Genomic DNA, 22,836 nt, shown 5'->3' with positions numbered 1-22,836 from the left:
GAAATGGCTACCTATCTGCATTTCAACAGGTGAAAACTTTTTTTTTAGTATATGTATATCTTTATCTAATAAATGTAAGTGCAAATTTATGGATAGCTAATAAATATCAAAGAAAAATAATCGGATGCCTTTCATGATCTTGTATCACTTATTATTGGTGACTAGACTTGAATATTCCCTATGATCTCTTGACACATAAAAAACCTAGATTATTGAATACTTCCTAAGTTATTAGAAGCTTTATTTTGCTAAGAAAAATGTGAAAGACTTAACTTTTTTCAGCAATAAAATTTTGTAAATGGTAGCTTCTATTCCCGTGTATATATACTTTAAGACACTTTATAATTAATATATTGACTTTCTACTTAAAGGTGCTTGTAAGTCATGTGGCATGTTGAAGTGGGCACAGGACAGAGAGGTTTCTGTCATCAGAAGCCAATGCAGCTCATGCCCATTATTTAACTCCAGCTGAAGCAGCTGTTACAATGCTTCAGCTATAGGGCTCTTAAACAAGTAAGCTTGTATTTGGTTTGAGTGGATGAAAAAGATCAGAACATTGAAATGGTTCCACTTGAAAGAGGTTTTGTATTGATCAGTTTGGTATTTTGGGAGCTTAGATTGTATTTTATTATAGAATTTACAGACAGAAATTTTATGGCTTTTAACTATACTAGATCTGTCATTTATTTTATACATCTGGAGGTCTGTTGTTCAGATTTCTCCTCTTGTTATCATGTGTATATATAGTTTGTTCATTGAATATAGGTCTTCATTTTTGCACAGTTTTGTAATTCCCCCTTCCTGTAGATACTGTGCTAAGTTACCAAGTGACACTTTTCACTCGTCTAACTGCTTGTGGATGTAGAAAATAGAAAGCGAAGTTGAAATCCAAATACAAGTGTAAAATCATGTTGCCCATCAAATCACCATTGAAAGGAACTATTGAGGTAAGTGTCAAGAAGGAAACATTTTCATTTCACAGGATAAAGATCACTGAACTAGTCTAGAATCTACAGTCTGGCTTACCAGTCAGTCATATCTACTCAAGTCTCACAGTATTTTAGTTTATCCTATTCTTGCAGGGTCCATGGCAAAGCAAAGTTTCACTAGCTTAAATGGCTGCACTCTAGAGTGTTGTCGAAGACTTCATCAGATGGAGAGTTAGACGATCAGCTTCAACAGTAGGAAAGGAAAGCATGAAGTTAGATGATACATGTGTGCTCCACCTGCTGAGGACCAGTTGCGAGGGATGCCTCGGCCAGGAACAACAAAGGAACAGTTTATTATAATAAAGTTATGATAAAATGTGGTGACTGTATTGTATCGCTTGTTCTAAGAGTATTCTTTTCAGCAACAATCAGTTTTTTAAGTTATGATTCATACTCTTATGTGGATGTAAAATTGATGTTTACCATATAGCTACTCTGCCATATCGTATTATTTAGTCTATCAGGAATAGTAAATTTAAAAAGAATCATCAGCAAAGTCATGATTGTATGCTTATGTTACATGATTATTCCTATTAATATTTCTCAAAGGAAATGTGTTATATTTATTATGTAGGAAAATTGATATTACTTATATGAATAGGTGTGTTATTTGTATTAAACACAGTTTTTAGATATAAACTTTCAAACCTCTTGTAGTGACAAACAATATTAATCAGTCCAATTGCATGTTTGTATTGATACAAGGTGCTGTCCCTTTGCCTAACACCTCATACCTTCAGTTCAGGACTTGACATCTCCTTTTTGCCACACATGAAAGATGTAAGAAAGAATATATTTTATTTACTATTTGCTATTGCTGTATTATACAGTTGCTTAAAAAAAATATCTACTCAGGAGTAGTGAATTTACAACATCCAAGCTCAGAACAGATAAAGCTTCCCTAATGTGTTCAAATAGTGTTTCGGATTTGCCAGTGTTTTCGCCAAGCTGGGTGAAGTAACACAAAATTTATATTAAAATATATTTCAAACCTAATTTCTAAATGTAGCCGAGCAAAGTGAACAAACATTAGAAAAAGTAGTTATTCAGGAGCATATTTGAGTTATAACTTGGATCTATATAGTTATAATTATTAAATAGTTAAAGATTGGTGGACCTTAGGGGCCAACTGTGTAGGGGGACAAATGCCCCCCTGCCCCCTCAAGGATACCAGTTATCAGGTCGTACCCACAGCACTCTTTCCAACTGTTTCGTCATAATATCACTATTAGTAGTCAAAGAGTAAGATACTTTTCTGAAGTTTCTATGAAACTATAGAGATGTATATGTGCATTATGATTATCATTATTATGTTCAATTCTTTGCCATTTGAAATGAATTGAAATAAGTAGTGTAACCAAGTATAGGAGGAAGTTGGGTCTGTCATGTTCACAATGATTCACAGGGCTTCATCTTCATTATGCTAGGTAGTGGTTGAGTACCCCTTAACCCTTTGCTGACGGGTGGCATGACGCACATGCCATGGCATGGCAGGACTATCTGCCAGGGGCATGTATGTACATGCAATGGTGTATGTATGGACATGCCATGAGTTCTTTTTTTTTTTTTTTTTTTTTTTACAATCACGGCAAAATATTTTCTGCAACTGAAAGTGTGATTAAGTCGTTTTTAACACTTTCCTCATTTTTACTATGAAAAAAAAAAATGCACAAACCGACGATTTTAACTCCATGTTGCCGCACACTGCTTATTTTATTCAGACTATAGACTGGGAATAATGATCAACTATGGAGTCTATATAACAACAAAATACCCTCAGTCTCGATTTATCTGGAAGTATCACAAGTAGAGACTTTAGAAAATACTGAAACTAAAAATACAACATATCTTCGTAGTATTACGAAGAAACGGCATGGGATGCTGGTATTTGGCATGAGTGGGCGCGCATGCTAGGGCGACGATATAAGCCCCGGCAGCGAGGCCCAGGCCACTATGAATACTACCCGTTGGAAAGGGTTAAGCTCTCTGCAACTTATTTCCCACCTAGTCTTAACATGTTGTAAATAACAAACCATAATATTACAGAACCATGTGACAGGTTAAACCATATGGGCACCCAAAGTGCTCTTGTCTTTGCAGTTAATGGAAGTGAAGGCATTGATTGAGTTTGTAAAGGAGATCCAATCTGTCCATTTGATTTTTTTTACTTTATTTAATTTTGTGTGCATATAGATGACTCTGTAAGTGAAACTCGCCTTATCTCACCTGTTTGCCAGTCTTGATTTCTTTTTCTCCACTTCTTTACAACAGTATAATTAGTGATTTGATTATAGTATGACAGTGATGAGATCATGATAATTATAGTAATGATAATGATAATGATAATAACCAAGATAGGGCTAACAGTAGTTGAATCCTCAGTTACGAAGCCATCTATGTGTAAACTAAGTTGAGAAACAAAACTGCTCAGTCCCCTGTATGTATATTAAATATATCTGTGTAAATGCATTTTTAGCTATCGAAATTACAATATTAATTTCTATAGTCATCTTATTTAAAGTAACCCTCATATTAGTTTAAATGTTCTCTTCGTATTATTTAAATTTGACAAGTATCTTTTTTCTTATGACTTGTAGGTGCTGTTTGTCTGACTGGGACAACCAAAACAAGGACTAGATTTGTTTGTTTATAAACTAGATATGGTGCTAACTTTGCCCCATCCCTGATGAACAAAACACTCGTGGTCGTAAGATTTACCGCCAGAGCAGTCCTCACGTTTATTTGGAATCATCACAACAAAGCCAATCTCACAGGTATGCTGAGTTACACTTCATATTGATATGGCATTGCTTTTGGTACTAGATCAAGGAGTATTAGTTCTTCTAAAGTAAGATATACTATTGACTGGGAAAGGAATGTTTGGTGTCTGCAATATATTGAAAATTTTTCCATGATATTCATAGCTAAAATCATTGTTTTAACAGAACAAGATTTTGAATTCTAATGTTTTTGCTAACATTTCAAAGGGGCATTCTATTCTCTTCATCCAAGATTTTGAATTTGCTAACATAATACAATTAAAAGTTATGATAAAGAAATGTTTATGATATTTGGTATAATTTATGCTTATATGTGTAATAGTAAGTCTGCAGAAGTATTTAGAATTCAATGAAATATCTCTTATTGCTCCTCTTATTTCACCAGTCCATTTATTCATTTCACAGTTTTACTTAATGTTTATCTTCACACTTCAGGTCATGGATTTCCAGTATTCACTCGTTCAGGGGAAGTTGTTTGTCCATGTTCAAGAAATTGAAAGAAAGGTTAATGTCACTCAAAATCAGTTGTCACCTTACAGTACTTCATAAGTTCACCTTCACACATGTGCTACGGCTGGAAAATATCCAATCAAGTTTGATCTACAAATGCAAGAACAGCTTTTTACATTGTACCTCTAAACAAGTGTTAAGTTCTAGTTTCCATTTCTTTTTTGGCTTAAAAGTATCTTTCTTTTGTAGGGAATTCAAGGAAAGGTGTATAGAAGTATGAATGAAATTAAAGGAATGATTCCCTTTTAGCTTATATTTTTTATCAAATGTGCAAAGTATGTTTCTCTTATTTTATGGACTTGTTGAAATCTGAATATTTCTCTTGTCTTTGCAGTTAATGGAAGTGAAGGCATTGATTGGGAGTTTGTAAAGGAGATCCAATCTGAAGGAGACCCAGACCAGTCCCTCCACAGGATGATGCAAGGAAAAAGTTTCAGTTCCAGCATGATCTCTATGAGGATGCAGTAGTTATGCCTTGGTACAGAAATCAAGATCAGCCTCAGGTGTGTGCTATGATACCCCCTTTCCTTGTGTGTGTGGAAATGACTGATGTAAATTACACAGTTGTTTTGGCATAACATACATATTTATAGGTTAGTATGTGTATTGTTATTTTTCTTCTTTTTTATCTCTCTCTCTTTTTTTCCTTAGGGTGTGATGTGGGTTTTGAAATATTTTAATCTAAATTAATTTATTTTGCTTTCAGTATTTTTATGTAGCTGAAATTTGCACTCATCTCAATTCACACAAAGTGATTTTCCGGATGCAGGTTTGAGACCTTCGAAAAATACTACCTAACTAAATATGGCCTTCAAATATGTAACCTTGCTCAGCCTTTGCTTGATGTTGACCACACATCTGGAAGATAATCTCTATATATCGATCATAGTTAATAGGTACGACCTCATTTGATCATCAATTTATATATTTATCATATTGCTAAGATTGTTGCATGGTATGATTCTATATTTTATTGAATATATCATATTTTTTTCATTACTCATAATAGGAAATCACTGCCTACTATCAGAAGAAACTAAATGCAACGAGAGAACCTTCAAAAGAGATCTTATTACCTGAATTGTGACATTCATCCCTTCCAACCGTCATGGCTGACAAGCGTTATGTTTGCAACATCCTTATGTATTAATGCTTTATTCTTGCTATCATAGGTCTCATGCAAGTGATTGGATATAGACTCCAGACTCTTCTACCAGGTAATGCTAATGAGGAAATTTACTTTGGATCAATCAAAGCAACTTGATATCCGGCACCAATATATTACTTTTTAATTTAATAACTTTTTAATTTCTCATTAGATACCCCACTCAGCATCTTATGGAATTGTGAGTATAACACTTATTGATCCAGGTGTTTATATATATAATATATATATAATATATATATATATATATATATTATAATATATATATATATATATATATATTATAATGTATATATATATATGTAATATGTATATTATATATGTATATATATATATATACTGTATATGTTATATATTATATATAATATAATGTATATGTATTATATATATATGTATATGTTATATATATATGTATATATATAGATCACAGTATATATATATAATTACTATATATAGATAATGATATATAGTATATACATATATATATGATATAATTACACATAATATATATAATTTTATATCTGTTAATACTATATATATATCACATATAACATTATATATATACCTAATATATATATATATACATATATATATCATATAATATATATAAATATTATATATATAATATTAATATATATTATTATACATATATATATATAAAATTATTATAATAATTTAATAGTAAATATATGAAATTTTCAATATATTGATACAACAAACATTCCATTAATAGTCAATAGTATACTATAAGATTAAAGAAGTATACTTCAAATTGAATAAGTTGAATACTAGTTACAAAATGCAATTAATTATCAATAATAATGTATCATACATTTACCTGTAGAATATTGGTATATGTTTAATATTCACAATATACTGATAACTTGTTTGATACAGAGTTAACTTTATACGACAAGATGTTTTATGTTTCTCAGGGATAAGTTGGAAGTAGCAATATTCTAGTTTATAAAGAGGAATACTCTGTTCACTTTGTTTTTGGTTGTCAGTAACAACTACAACCTATTATCATTTAATGAAAGAAGATACTTGATCATTAATTAAATAATACTAAAGAACAATTGTAAACTTACATATGAGGTTTATATAAATAACGATGACATGACAATTACTGATTTGTACATTCAGCATAGGCTGACAATTCATTTACACAGATTTAGTTAATATTTTCATAAGGCTGATGCATGATTTCACTATTTAGTTGTAATAGATTGCTTTTCAAGGATCTAAACTACTGCTGAAGCAATACTTTATTAATTATAAATATCATTCATAAATCTACAACATATTTATGATATAAATCAAATCACTATTATGCTGTATGAAAAGAAGTGAGAAAAAAAGTAATATAACTGGCAATTATAGGTGTATACAGTTTATGCCAATCAATCTATGATGATCCAAATTTCACATAAAGTAAAATACAAGCAAAATGGACAGATTGATTCCTTACAAATCAAACTACTTCACTTACATTAAGCTGCAAAGAAAGAACTTTTTACATATGAGTTATAAACATGTGATTCTCTATATGTATGTTGATTCCTTACAACATGTTATTTAAGCACAAGCAAGGAAATATCAGTTGCCAACGAGCCATTAGACTCTTTCCATGGATAATAGAATATATAGGCTGGAACTGATCCTTATATCGTGAGACTTCTAGTACATTCCTTGATTCCTTTCAAAAATACTTTTAATGCAAAACAAGAATAATGACTCACGTTTAATCCATAATAGTAAAATACTTTACTGATTTGTAGGAATCATTTTTGATTTTTATTTCTTATATTTCCTTAGTTCTACATTGTGAAATACTTCAGAATAGTAATGGAAATGAAAACTGTTGAGTACTTAACTTCTTTCATTTTATACAAACTCTATTGATCATTATTCACGTCTAAGTGTGAAATAAAATTAAGTAAGTAATGTAAGCGGAAATGAATAAGATGATTTGGTTGACATTTTTTTCTTTCTATAACAATGAGCAACATTTTACAATAACTTAATCCACTTTAGTTCAAATTTAATTTTTTTAGCAACTGAATTGATAAAGAAATGAAAAAAAGCAAAAAATTAGAACTTCAAATCTTCTGCATACATATACATTTAGCATAATATCATAAAATCATATATAAATCATCATTATCCATACATTTATATGCTTACTGTTAGCAAATTAATCTGGTACTAACAAAGCAATCCTATCATATGAAGATGATAGCAACTTGTGAATTCTGTAGAAAATGACTGAGACAATGCTTATAATTTTCACTATTATTTGTAATTTTCATAATTGGCAAAGAATTCAACATATATAGTATATCATAACAACATAATCATCCTGTATTTTCATAGCAAGCAACTATCATAGAAAACAGATACTTGTAATTTTTTGAGACATTACTAATATGATATTAATGGACGATAAAATCTAGTTGTAATTGTTCTGATGGCAAATGTTACAAGATTAGTTTATAACACATGTGACTGTGCATTTGTTTCCCCAGTACACAGAATCCTAACAAGTTCACAATGTTAGATATCTTTTAATATTATAATACTAAGAATCCATTTATACTCATATGATTACTAATAAGTACTTTAATGTTTGTTAATTGTCGGAAAGATAGATGAAATCAGGTTTAAGATATATTTATCATTACGAGTAGTTTTTTTGTTAACTAGTTACAAAATGGCTTGGACACTAAATCCAAACACTCCATTTGCAAACATTATGAGCTATCTTTCTGGCATATGATTTTCTCCTGTCATCATCTTCCGTAATATTATGGTTTTAAAGCAACTGTTAAGACAGCAATAGGCAAAGTAAATAAGGTTATTCATAGTTCTTTGCAACTTACAATGGGTCAGAATAAGAATATAAGCCTAACTAGAAGATTGAGTTTAGCAAAAGTCCTCACTGTTCACTTCAATAATGCAAACTGACAGGAGTATTTTGTGGGTCACTACTAAGGTCTCTATAAGTTGTATATTACACTATGTCTTAATACAAATAAGCGAGGCAACTTTCATATAATGTCTGGTTTGCATTTTTCCTAGCATAATTAAACATTAATCACCATTCCTTTGCGAAACTAATTTCGATATGTGAAACATATTTACTAAAGCTCTGCATTGATACATCACTTTGCTGAATGATTCTTGTTCAATAACTGCATTTCGTCATTGATCAGCAAGTTAAATAAATAAGCATATGGCATGAAAAGTGCTATATTGTGACATGCATTTTTTTCACTATAAGAGTTGAACAGTATTAAAAACTTGATTCCTTTCATTGAAAAGATATTTTCCATAAAAAATAACAAAAGCAACAATAAACTCATATGTCATAAAACTCACATTTTTACTACTTTCTGACTATATAGTCTGTCATGCAGGCATCTATGACCGGGCACAACATTTGAAAAGGGTGATCATCTATTACAATGGTATCCTGTTCTATGGTGAAGTGCATTGTCCCAACATGCACCCAAGGTCTTCCAAATCTTAATGATTTAATATGTAAACTTTAGATGGCCAGGAACTCAAATAAATTACTAAGAATAACTCCTTATTTCTAATATGAATACTTTAAGCCAGCTTACATTTTGATAAATAGATTTTAAATCTTATGAAAATGTTTTCGCTTACTGTACCACTTGACACGGCAATTTCCATTTGCACATGGTGAAGCTTTATAACTGATCTTAATTGTATTTTGTCATTTCAGGACTATCTCTTTCTATTTGCACTTCTACATCAGCAATAGCAATAGACGAGTGAAATTACTTTTAATCTTATGCACAGTTGCAGAAAGGGGCAATACATAAGACTGTGACAAAATGAGACCTTATATTCAATGACAACTTGGACTGATTTAGTGATCACACAAGGGAGATAATTATCAACAACCTGTGTAATAAAATACAATAAATCATATATTTTACAATTTTCCAGCATATAAATTCATGTCCTGAGAATTTATAAAAAAGTACAATTTTAACTAAAATACTCATGACTGATTCAATTTTACAAAATTACTCTTTCTTGGACTAAACAATTTCATGTTCTTATCATTTTTCATCACTCAACTAATACAACTTACTTGTTTAAAAATGCTCTATAGCATGAACATATCAGTAACACTGCTTAGCTGATTAAATAATCTGTCTTCATTGTGTTCTGATGACAAACCCTCTGTCTGTGCCACTTCACAGTGGCACACATGATCTTACACACTTTAGAGTAGAAGTCATAATCTAATTATGAAGTTGTGCTAAAGAATACATCTAGAAAAGCGAGCTACCAGTTACAAATTTTATTGCCTGATAAAAATTAGATCTTCTAAATTTTTCTTAGACTTGATAGTTCAATAATTAGCGACTGTATTCAACTAATCATGGGTTTCTTTATGGTGTGAAGAGATATGTATTTCCAATCTGAGCTCACCATCAATAAATGATACACATTACTTGAAATGGCTCCAAATGATTTAACTTTTTTTGTATTTATTGCTACCATAATTTTGCTACTTACATTAATTGAGATGAAAGTTCATATACATTAGCACAGTATCTAAGGGAAAAAAAGTTTCACTGTTGAAATGAGATAAGCTCTATTCATGACAAGCTATCTCCTGGTTCTTCGATCAAATCAGTGATAAATAAAGAAATATATCATGAACACTATATTCTTCGACCACAGCTATGGAATAAAATACATCTAGGATCAAAAACACTGATGGAATAAACATGTTCAGTGAAACATCAATGAACATCATTTTTCCATCACTCAAACCAATTCATGCTTATTTTAAAGCCCTATGTGAAGCCATTGTACAGCTGCTCAGCTGGTTAATAAGGCATAGCTGCATTGGCTTTATGACAAACTTTTCTGTTCCACTTCAAATGCCCATGACTTACAAGACTTTAATAAAGCAATATACTAATTATAAAGTTTCTAAAGTATAAATAATACCGAATAGAAGCTACCATTAAAAAAATTTTATTGTGAAAAACAGCCAATCTGCAAAAAAGCTTCAAACTTGGAAGTATTTAAACAAGTCTAGGTTGTTTTATGTGTCAAGACAGCATAGAATATTCAAGTCTAGTCACCAAAAAATAAGTGAACACAGATCACTTGGTGATTATTTTTTCTTTGATATTTATTAGTCTATCATGAAATTTGCACTTACTCTTATTAATGAAGATTACATTAAAAAAAAAAATTTCACCTTTGAAACAGTAGGTAGCTGTAGAAGAAGTGATATCCTGGTCTGTCGAATCAAGTGAAAATAGAAATCTGCTTTCCCCAAGTATGAATACAGCATAATCGGTGGAGTCAACTGTGGGAAAAAGGTAGTGATAACTAAGAGAAAACATTTCCATATAAAGCTTTAATATGCCTATTTAATTATTGTACATGCATGCTACACTGTGTCTTTTTAACCTTTTCCTTGATTTATAAAATATTTTATACTTATGTTGTTTACCTATTGTTATAACTTATGTAATTATAATGTTCAATAAATAAACCATGACAAACTAAAAAATATGTTCTTTAAGCCAATCAAGGAAATGAATCTTAATCACAATGTTCTACTAATGACTCCTTTGTGAAGCACTAGCAGAACTCATTTATGTTTGAACTTTCACCAAAGAAGAGAAGCCTGGGTTCCTTTAATTTTTCTTGGCTATTCTATCTAGCACTGATCTGTGCAGTGGAAACCTACCAGTACCAATTACCTTCCAATTCCTTCTTCCCAACACAGGTTGAGACAAGTATATTCCTCGTGATGTCGAAATCTCAGATAAGATAGAATCTTTCAAGTAAACAGACATTAGTACTGGTTTGTTTAGAAGTAGTGTATAACTATACAAATGAAAATCAGTATACTGAAACATATGGCCATAGAATTTCTTGTACAAAATCTAACCTGTATAAAATTTTATAAATCTTTATACATCTACTCATTAAATCATTTAATAGCTTAACAATTCAAATTATATAAATGGGTTCGAAGTCTCTGAACCCCTAAAAAACTCAAAACATTACCTTAAGACGATGCAATCAATGTTTTACCTTTACCTCCTAGTATTCCCTGGCATGCTTGTGTTTCACTGAGCCCTGGGATCTTCTACATTTCTTGGCTTCTACTGTTTACTGGAAACAGCAAAATCTCCCCAATGTCGCTCAGTTCCTATATGAATAGAGGAAAATATAATTATGTTCTAAACACATATTTGTCGTTTCTGTAAACCAGTCAATAAGTTGCAAAATGGAGAGAATAGAACACAATGTTCTCCAGTTGAACCTTGTCTTTTTGTCATAACTAAGAACTCAAATCTTGACTACATTATTTTAACCCGTATACATTCCAATGGAAAAGTAGTAATGCGTTTACCTTTATTCTGTGACAATTAAAAAAGCACAACAACACAGAATAGCATCTCACCTTTAAGCCTGATAATTGCAGTTGATGTCAAAAATGAGGAAACAGAATGGTTTCTGATGTGGACCTTTACTTTTTCTTTAACATCATCTCGTCTTTTGCGTCCTTTCCACTTTTATACATGGCAAGTATGTCCATCACTCTCTGATGCATTTTTGTGTCGTTTGGCCATTACTATTATTGGGAAAGTCCAGAATCAGAACAAATGTTGTGTACGTGTTGCCCTGAATAGCTCAGGATCTCATTTTTCCAACACTGTCCAATAGTTCCTTTCATTTTGTATCGATGGGTTGCAGTTTCATCAAACAGAAGTCTTCCTTGCAGGCAGATAGAGGTGCCCGATGAACAATGTCTGTATGGCTTCTTTACTGAATTACACTAGCCTGGCTTTGTACTGATTCCAGCTTTATATCTACATAATTCTTCACTTCCTGATCATTATTCCTTGGAACACATTTCCATTCATTTTAACTTAATTTTTTTCAGATCTTATTCATCTTTACTGCCATGTCAAATCCATTGCATGAGCATATTTTCCATTTTATCATGGCAGTGTCTAGCAATCATTTTTGCTCAGAACTATTATGTAATCACACTCTTAATTGTTTTTTATCTCAGCCACTGTGCAAGTGATTCAATATTAAGCTACTAAACTGTCCTCTATGCTACCCCTTTCCTCATCGTTATTACACTATTTAGCTTTGAACAATATTTCTATTCAGTTTGTACGAAGTCAACATCAGCAGTCTTCTTTCATCTGTGCTTAGTGAACTACTCCATCTTGACAGCTATTGTAAACAACTATGTTTTGTCAATTACTTCAGCACAGAAGTTTTCAGTATTTCTTCAGTCATTCTTGACACATTCACTTCTGGTTATTACAATTTGCTTAATCATACAGTCTCTATATCATTGTATACGAATCAGACACAGCCTTACTTGTACATTTTGGAGAAACATCAGACTGCTTTCTGATGTTCTCAAAATGTACAAGTAAGGCTGTGGGTTGTTCGTATACAAACTGATATAGAAAAACTGTATGATTAAAGCAAATTGTAATAACCATGAAGTGAATGTGTCAAGAATGACTGAAGTAAATACTGAAAACTTCTGTGCTGAAGTAATTGACAAACATAGTTGTTTACAAGATAGCTTGGAAGATGGAGTAGACTTCACTAAGCACAGTATGAAAGAAAGATCTGCTGATGATATGCACATTACAGTACAAACTTGCCCAGAAACTACACAATATTGTTCAAATGCCTGTGAAGATGTAGTTGCTAAGACTAATGATGAGGATGGGTCAGCATTAGAGGACAGTTTATGTAGGCTTAATATTAAGGAATCATCTTGCACAGATGGCTGTGATACAGAAAGCATTAAGAGCTGTGATCTACATAATGGAGTTCTGAGTGCCAAAAATGATTTGCTAGACACTGCCATGATACAAAATGTGAAAAATATGACTCTATGCAATGGATTTGAGCATGGCAGTAAAGATGATATAATGGATTCTGAAAAAGACATTACAAGTAAAATGAATGGCCATGTTGATCCAAGTGAATATGATTCAGAAAGTGAAGACATTAGTGATAGATATAAAAGCTGTGAATCAGTACAAAGCCAGGCTAGTGTGGAAACTTCCAGTAAAGAAGGCTCCATATCAGACACATTTGTTCCCTCTGCTACCTCTTATCTGCCTTGCAAGGCAGATGCTACTTCTGCTGTTGATGAAACTGCAACTCCATCTGATTCTGCACCAAATGAACAGGAGTTACCTACTTGTACCAGTGGTGTGGAAAACACTGAAGATCCTGCTTTAGTTTCTACTTCAGGGACAACACAGAACACAACCATTTGTTCTGATTCTGCTGCCTTTTCCAATAATAGTAATGGTACTCAACCCGCAACACAAACAGTGTCATCAGAGGCAGCTGCCATGGCTGATACTTTGGCCATGCTATTACCAAATAGTGGTAAAGGACGCAAAAGACGAGATGATGTTAAAGAAAAAGTAAAGGTCCACAATCCAGAAGATCCTGATTCTGTTTGTGGCCTCATTTTTGTACATCATCGAAGCATGGCCAAGATTATATACAGGCTATTAAAGGTGAGATTGCATTCTTGTGTTTTTGTGCTTTTTTTAATGTTCACAGAAATAAAGGTAAACAGCAATTACTACTATTTATTTTGAAATGTTATAAACCCTGCGGTTACATTAGTAGATGTAGTCAAGATTTTGCAAGTTCTTAGGTTGATTTACAAGAAAGACAAGGTTTCAGGATCTGGAGAACATTTGTAGTTCATATATCTACTCACAATTACCCTTGCTAACTTATTGACTGTGTTTACAGAAACTTGGCAACATATGTGGTTTAGAACATAATTATATTTTTATAACCTTTATATAGGAACTGAGCGACATTGGGGGAGATTTTGCTTGGATTTTCCCCCAGTACACAGTAGAAGCCAAGGAAAGTGTAAAGGAAGATCCCAGGGCTGCAGAGGCAGAACACAAGAAGCAAGAGGAAGTACTCAGGAGGTAAGAGGAGGTGAAACATTTGATTAGACATTTTACAGTCTTAAAGGTCAAATGTTTTTGAGTTTTGATTCAGGGGTTCTAAGGAGACTTCGAACCCATTTATCATAGATTTGAATATGGTATACAGCTATTAAATGATTTTATGAGATAGTACTGGATATCAGATTTCATAAAATTTTATACAGATGTTAGATTTTTGTTACAAGAAATTCTTATGGCCATATTAATTTTAGTATAATGATTTTCTCATTTGATATACTGTTATACACTGACTGTTGAAAAGCCAACAGGATACTAATGTCTGTATTAACTTGAAAGATTCTATCTTTTATCTTGCAGATTCCGACATCACGAGTGCAATATACTTGTCTCAACACGTGTGTTAGAAGAAGGAATTGATGTTCCACAGTGTAATCTGGTATAAGGTAAGGTTCCACTTTTGCACAGATTCTCAGTGCCTAGATAGAAATAGTCAAAGTACAAAAACTTAATAACCCAATGCTGCTCTTCTTCTTCTTCTTCTTTTGTGAAATGTCTCAACACATAAATGGTTCTGCTAGTGCTTACACACAAAGGAGTCAATTAGTAGACCTTGTGACTTTACCAGATTTCACTTTTCCTTGCATTGGCTGGAAAAACATATTTTTTTACGTTTGTCGATGGTATTATTTTTATTATAGAAATTATAATTACTATAATGTTATAAACAATAGTAACAACAACATAAGATAACATAAAAATATTTTCATAAATCAAGGAAAAGGGTAAACGGGCGAGACACAGTGGCATGGCATGTACATACATTAAATAAGCATTAAATTAAAAGGCTTTATGATGGAAAATGTTCTCTTCTCTGTAGTTATCACTACCTTTCTTTCCCACAGGTTTGATCCTCCCACCGATTATCGCTCGTATGTCCATAGCTGTGGTCGAGCAAGAGGCCATGACACTTTCTATTTTCACTTGATTACGAAGAACCAGGAGATCAGCTTTCTTCATGACATGGCTACCTATTCTGCATTTCAACAGGTGAAAACTTTTTTTTTTATGTATATGTATATCTTTCATCTAATAAATGTAAGTGCAAATTTATGGATAGCTAATAAATATCAAAGAAAAAATAATCGGATGCCTTTCAGTGATCTGTGTATCACTTATTTATTGGTGACTAGACTTGAATATTCCTATGATCTCTTGACACATAAAAAACCCTAGATTTGATTGAATACTTCCTAAGTTATTAGAAGCTTTATTTTGCTAAGAAAATGTGAAAGACTTAACTTTTTTCAGCAATAAAATTTTGTAATGGTAGCTTCTATTCTGTGTATATTATACTTTAAGACAACTTTATAATTAGATATATTGACTTTCTACTTAAAGGTGCTTGTAAGTCATTGTGGCAGTGTTGAAGTGGGCACAGACAGAGAGGTTCTGTCATCAGAAGCCAATGCAGCTCATGCCCCTTATTTAACTCCAGCTGAAGCAGCTGTTACAATGGCTTCAGCTATAGGGCTCTTAAACAAGTAAGCTGTAATTGGTTTGAGTGATGAAAAAGATCAGAACATTGAAATGGTTCCAACTTGAAAGAGGTTTGTATTGATCAGTTTGGTATTTTGGGAGCTTAGATTGTATTTTATTATAGAATTTACAGACAGAATTATAGCTGGCTTTTAACTATACTAGATCTGTCATTTATTTTATTACATCTGGAGGTCTGTTGTTCAGATTTCTCCCTCTTGTTATCATGTGATATATAGTTTGTCATTGAATATGAGGTCCTTCATTCTCTTTGCACAGTCTTATGTATTCCCCCCTTCCCTGTAGATACTGTGCTAAGTTACCAAGTGACACTTTCACTCGTCTAACTGCTATGTGGGATGTAGAAGAAATAGAAGAGGCAGAAGTTGAAATACCAAAATACAAGTGTAAGATCATGTTGCCCATCAACTCACCATTGAAAGGAACTATTGAGGTAAGTGTCAAGAAGGAAAACATTTTCATTCACAGGATAAAGACTCACTGAACTAGTCTAGAATCTACAGTCTGGCTTACCAGTCAGTCATATCTACATCAAGTCTCACAGTATTTTAGTTATAATCTATTTCTTGCAGGGTCCATGGCAAAGCAAAGTTTCACTAGCTAAGATGGCTGCAGCTCTAGAGTGTTGTCGAAGACTTCATCAGATGGGAGAGTTAGACGATCAGCTTCAACCAGTAGGAAAGGAAAGCATGAAGTTAGATGATCACCTGTGTGCTCCACCTGCTGATGACCAGGTGCCAGAGGGGATGCCTCGGCCAGGAACAACAAAGAGGAGACAGTATTATTATAAAAAGGTTAGATAAAATGTGGTGACCTGGTATTGTATCGCTTGTTCTAAAGAGTATTCTTTTCAGCAAACAATCAGTTTTTTAAGTTATGATTCATACTCTTATGTGGATGTAAAAATTGATGTTTACCATATAGCTACTCTGCCATATCTTATTTATTTAGTCTATCAAGGAATCAGTAAATTGAAAAAGAACTCATGATTGTATGCTTTATGTTACATTGATTATTCCTACAAAGTCATGATTGTATGCTTTATGTTACATTGATTATTCCTATTAATATTTTCTCAAAGGAAATGTGTTATATTTATTATGTAGGAAAATTGATATATACTTATATGAATAGGTGTGTTATTTGTATTAAGACACAGTTGTAGATATAAACTTATCAAACCTCTTGTAGTGACCACAATATTAATCAGTCCAAGTTGCATGTTTGTAATTGATACAAGGTGCTTCCCTTTTGCCTAACACCTCATTACCTCAGTTCAGGACTGACATCTCCTTTTCTGCCCACTGAAAGATGTAAGAAAGAATATATTTATTTACTATTTGCTATTGGCTGTATTATACAGTTGCTTAAAAAAAAATATCTACTCAGGAGTAGATGAATCACAAACAATCCAAGCTCAGAACAGATAAAGCTTCATAATGTGTTCAAATAGTGTTTCGGATTTGCCAGTGTTCGCCAAGCTGGTGGCAGTAACACAAAATATTAATATTAAATATATTTCAAAACCCTAACTTTTTTAAATGTAGCCGAGCAAAGTGAACAAACATTTAGAAAAAGTAGTTATTCTAGGAGCATATTTGAGTATAAACTGGATCTATATAGTTATAATTATTAAAATAGTTAAAGATTGTGGACCTTGGGGGGCCAACAGTGTAGGGGACAAATGCCCCCCTGCCCCCCTCACAGGGATACCAGTATCAGGTCGTACCCACAGCACTCTTTCAAACTGTTTTCGTCATAATATCATATTAGTAAGTCAGAAAGAGTAAAGATACTGTTCTAGAAGTTTCTATGAAACTATAGAGATGTATATGTGCATTATGATTATCATTTATTATGGTTCAATTCCTTTGCCATTGAAAGGAATTGAAATAAGTAGTGTAACCAAGTATAGGAGAAGTTGGGTCTGTCATGTTCACAATGATTCACAGGGCTTCATCTTCATTATGCTAGGTAGTGGTTGAGTACCCATTAACCCTTGCTGACGGGTGGCATGTACGCACATGCCATGGCATGGCAGGACTATCTGCCAGGGGCATGTATGTACATGCAAAGGTGTATGTATGGACATGCCATGAGTTCTTTTTTTTTTTTTTTTTTTTACAATCACGGCAAAATATTTTTCTGCAACTGAAAGTGTGATTAAGTCGTTTTTAACACTTTCTCATTTTTACTATGAAAAAAAAAAAATGCAACAAACCAACGATTTCAACTCCATGTTGCCGCACACTGCTTATTTTAATCAGACTATAGACTGAATGATGATCAACTATGGAGTCTATATAACAACAAAAATACCCTTCAGTCTCGATTTATCTGGAAGTATCACAAGTAGAGACTTTAGAAAATAATGAAAACTAAAAATACAAACATATCTTCGTAGTATTACGAAGAAACGGCATGGGATGCTGGTATTTGGCATGAGTGGGTCGCGCATGCTAGGGCGACGATATAAGCCCCGGCAGCGAGGCCCAGGCACTATGAATACTACCCGTTGGAAAGGGTTAAGGCTCTCTGGCAACTTATTCCCACCTAGTCTTAAACATGTTGTAAAATAACAAACCATAATATTACAGAACCCATGTGACAGGTTAAACCATATGGGCACCCAAAAGTGCTCTTGTCTTTGCAGTTAATGGAAGTGAAGGCATTGATTGGGAGTTTGTAAAGGAGATCCAATCTGTCCATTTTGATTTTATTTTACTTTATTTAATTTTGTGTGCATATAGATGACTCTGTAAGTGAAAACTCGCCTTATCTCACCTGTTTGCCCAGTCTTGATTTCTTTTTTCTCCACTTCTTTACAAACAGTATAATAGTGATTTGATTATAGTAATGACAGTGATGAGATAATGATAATTATAGTAATGATATGATAATGATAATAACCAAGGAGTAGGGCTAACAGTAGTTGAATCCTCAGTTACGAAGCCATCTATGTGTAAACTAAGTTGAGAAAACAAAACTGCATCAGTCACTGTATGTATATTAAATATATCTGTGTAAATGCATTTTTAGCTATCGAAATTACAATATTAATTTCTATAGTCATCTTATTTAAAGTAAACCCTCATATAGTTTAAATGTTCTCTTCGTATTATTTAAATTTTGACAAGTATCTTTTTCTTATGACTTGTAGGTTGCTGTTGTCTGACTGGGGAACAACCAAAACAAGGACTAGATTTGTTTGTTTATAAACTAGATATGGTGCTAACTTGCCCCATCCCTGATGAAACAAAACACTCGTGGTCGTAAGATTTACCGTCCAGAGCAGTCCTCACGTTCATTTGGAATCATCACAACAAAGCCAATCTCACAGGTATGCTGAGTTACACTTCATATTGATATGGCCATTGCTTTTGGTAACTAGATACAAGGAGTATTAGTTCTTCTAAAGTAAGATATACTATTGACTGGAATGGAATGTTTGGTGTCTGCAATATATTGAAAATTTTTCCATGATATTCATAGCTAAAAAATCATTGTTTGAACAGAACAAGATTTTGAATTCTAATGTTTTTGCTAATCATTTCAAAGGGGGCATTCTATTCTCTTCATCCAAGATTTTGAATTTGCTAACATAATACAATTAAAAGTTATGATAAAGAAATGTTTATAGATATTTGGTATAATTTATGCTTATATGTGTAATAGTAAGTCTGCAGAAGTAATTTAGAATTCAATGAAATTCTCTTATTGCTCCTCTTATTTCACCAGTCCATTTATTCATTCACAGTTTTACTTAATGTTTATCTTCACACTTCAGGTCAGTGGATTTCCAGTATTCACTCGTTCAGGGGAAGTTGTTGTCCATGTTCAAGAAATTGAAAGAAAGGTTAATGTCACTCAAGATCAGTTGTCAGCCTTACAGTACTTCCATAAGTTCACCTTCACACATGTGCTACGGCTGGAAAAAATATCCAATCAAGTTTGATCCTACAAATGCAAGAACAGCTTTTTACATTGTACTCTAAACAAGTGTAAGTTCTAGTTTCCATTTCTTTTTTGGCTTAAAAGTATCTTTCTTTTGTAGGAATTCAAGGAAAGGTGTATAGAAGTATGAATGAAATTAAAGGAATGATTCCCTTTTAGCTTATATTTTTTATCAAATGTGCAAAGTATGTTTCTTATTTTATGGACTTGTTGAAATCTGAATATTTCTCTTGTCTTTGCAGTTAATGGAAGTGAAGGCATTGATTGGGAGTTTGTAAAGGAGATCCAATCTGAAGGAGACCCCAGACCAGTCCCTCCACAGGATGATGCAAGGAAAAAGTTTCAGTTCCAGCATGATCTCTATGAGGATGCAGTAGTTATGCCTTGGTACAGAAATCAAGATCAGCCTCAGGTGTGTGCTATGATACCCCCTTTCCTTGTGTGTGGAAATGACTGATGTAAATTACACAGTTGTTTTGGCATAACATACATATTATAGGTTAGTATGTGTATGTTATTTTTCTTCTTTTTTATCTCTCTCTCTTTTTTCCTTAGGATGTGATGTGGGGTTTTGAAATATTTTAATCTAAATTAATTATTTTGCTTTCAGTATTTTATGTAGCTGAAATTTGCACTCATCTCAATCCACAAAGTGATTTTCCGGATGCAGGGTTTGAGACCTTCGAAAAATACTACCTAACTAAATATGGCCTTCAAATATGTAACCTTGCTCAGCCTTTGCTTGATGTTGACCACACATCTGAGACTGAATCTGCTCACCCACGTATGTTAATAGGTAGACCTCATTTATATGACAATATGTTATTTTATCATATGCTAAGATTGTTGCAGTTGGTAACTTATAGATTTATTGATCAATATCATATATATTTTCATATATCATAATAGGAAAGAGTTGGCACTGTACCACCTTCAGAAGAAACTAAACGTGCAACGAGAGAACCTTCAACAAAAGCAGCATCTTAGTACCTGAATGTGCCATATCCTTCCCACTCCCTGTGTCGAAAAAGCGTATGTGCAACTATCTTATCGAAGGTTAAATCTTTACTCTGCTGATCAACTAAGCTTCAGTGCACTTTAGTGAAGTTGGATTAGGACTCCAGACTTCTACCAGGTAAATGCTAGAGGAGAAGTTGACTTTGATCAATCAAAGCATGTTCCGGCCCAACAGTATTCACTTTTTCAATTTGAATAATTCTTTAATCTTTCACATGGAACCCCAACTCAGCCTCTTATGGAAGTGTTGGGTATCAAACACTTTTAGACCAGAGGTTATAAATAATAGATATATATATATATATATATATTATCAATATATATATACCTATATAATATGATATGATTATGCAAATAAATGTGTAATTTAATAGTATTGTCATAATAAGGATATATGGTATATAGTACACATAGGTGATCTATGATTATGCTTATGTACAAGGTCATAATAATGCATACTATAGATGATATGTAACTATATATTATTATATGTGAATATATCTGTATGTATGTATGGTATTCCATATAGTATTGGATTATTTAAATATATAATGATTAATATATTAATGTATATATGACAAGATGAAATATTAGATATTCATATATAGTTATATATAATATAAGAGTATTTATAATACTATATGATATGTATAATATAATATAGCTATATATATATATATCATTATATAGATTATATTATATTTATAAATTATTTGATATTCCTATATAAATGATAGATAGATATTTAATGCATATATATATAATATATATGTGATAACATAGGTATATATAATATATTATATAGAGTGATATATTATGTATAATAAATATGATATCTATATTTGTATATATAACTATGATTGGATATTTAATATAGATACTATATGTGTGTATAGTATACTTATTGATATATTAAGGTAAATAGATTGAGTGACATATACCTATATTATAATTTACTATGACATGGACAACAATATCATATTATACATGTGATATATATAATATACTAAGTTATATATATATACATTAAGTAATAACTATGAAATGATATAATATGACTGGTATATATATAGAGAGATATAATGATATATATATTAATATTAATATACTATATACAGATTTAACATATATAAATATATAAGTCATATAATATATATACAAATATCATATAATAATACATATTCTATATATACATATACATATATTATATATTATATATGTATACATATATATAAATATACTATGATGATATATATAGAATTCATTATGATATTATATATTATATATATTAATAACATTATAATATAAAATTTGATTGTCAAAAATGATTTTAGCTATTGATATATCAATGGAAAAATATAATTAAGTATATTCAACTACAAATAATTCCATTCAGTCAATAGTATATATACTTTAGAAAATAATACTCCTTGATCTAGTAAAAGCAATGGTACCATATCAATATGATAGTGTACTCAGCATACTGTGAGATTATATGTATAGTGTGATTCAAAAATGAAAAAGTGAGGACTGTTGGCACGGTAAAATCTTATGATCCAAGAGTAGTTTTTTCATAGGGATTGGAGGCAAGTTAGCACATATCTAGTTATATAAAAAACAAATATAGTCTGTTTGTTGTCCCAGTAGAAACTAGCAACTACAATCATAAGAAACAAAGATACTTGATAAATTAATAATCGTAAGATGAACCATTTAAATAATATGAAGAGAATTTAATTTAAATAAGATGACTATAGAAATTAATATTGAATAATTTCATAGCTAAAAATGAATTTCACAGATATATTTAAAATACATACAGTGGACTGATGCAGTTTGTTTCCAATTAGTTTACATTAAGAATGCTG

The 22,836-nt window shown here is 31.9% G+C and overlaps 1 protein-coding gene across 1 annotated transcript in view; it reads left to right on the top strand.

Moving 5' to 3' along the window:
• LOC119592618 (endoribonuclease Dicer-like) overlaps positions 1 to 22,836 on the top strand; it is a 61,157-nt gene that overhangs the window by 15,334 nt on the left and 22,987 nt on the right. The window contains exons 10-11 of the mRNA XM_037941507.1: positions 13,246 to 14,026; positions 14,328 to 14,458. Coding sequence (XP_037797435.1) covers positions 13,246 to 14,026; positions 14,328 to 14,458 — 912 coding nt within the window. The remainder of the gene's footprint in view (positions 1 to 13,245; positions 14,027 to 14,327; positions 14,459 to 22,836) is intronic.

This window comes from Penaeus monodon, chromosome 3 (assembly GCF_015228065.2).
Source record: "Penaeus monodon isolate SGIC_2016 chromosome 3, NSTDA_Pmon_1, whole genome shotgun sequence".
NCBI lineage: Eukaryota > Metazoa > Arthropoda > Malacostraca > Decapoda > Penaeidae > Penaeus > Penaeus monodon.
This window is presented reverse-complemented; position numbering and strand designations above follow the sequence as displayed.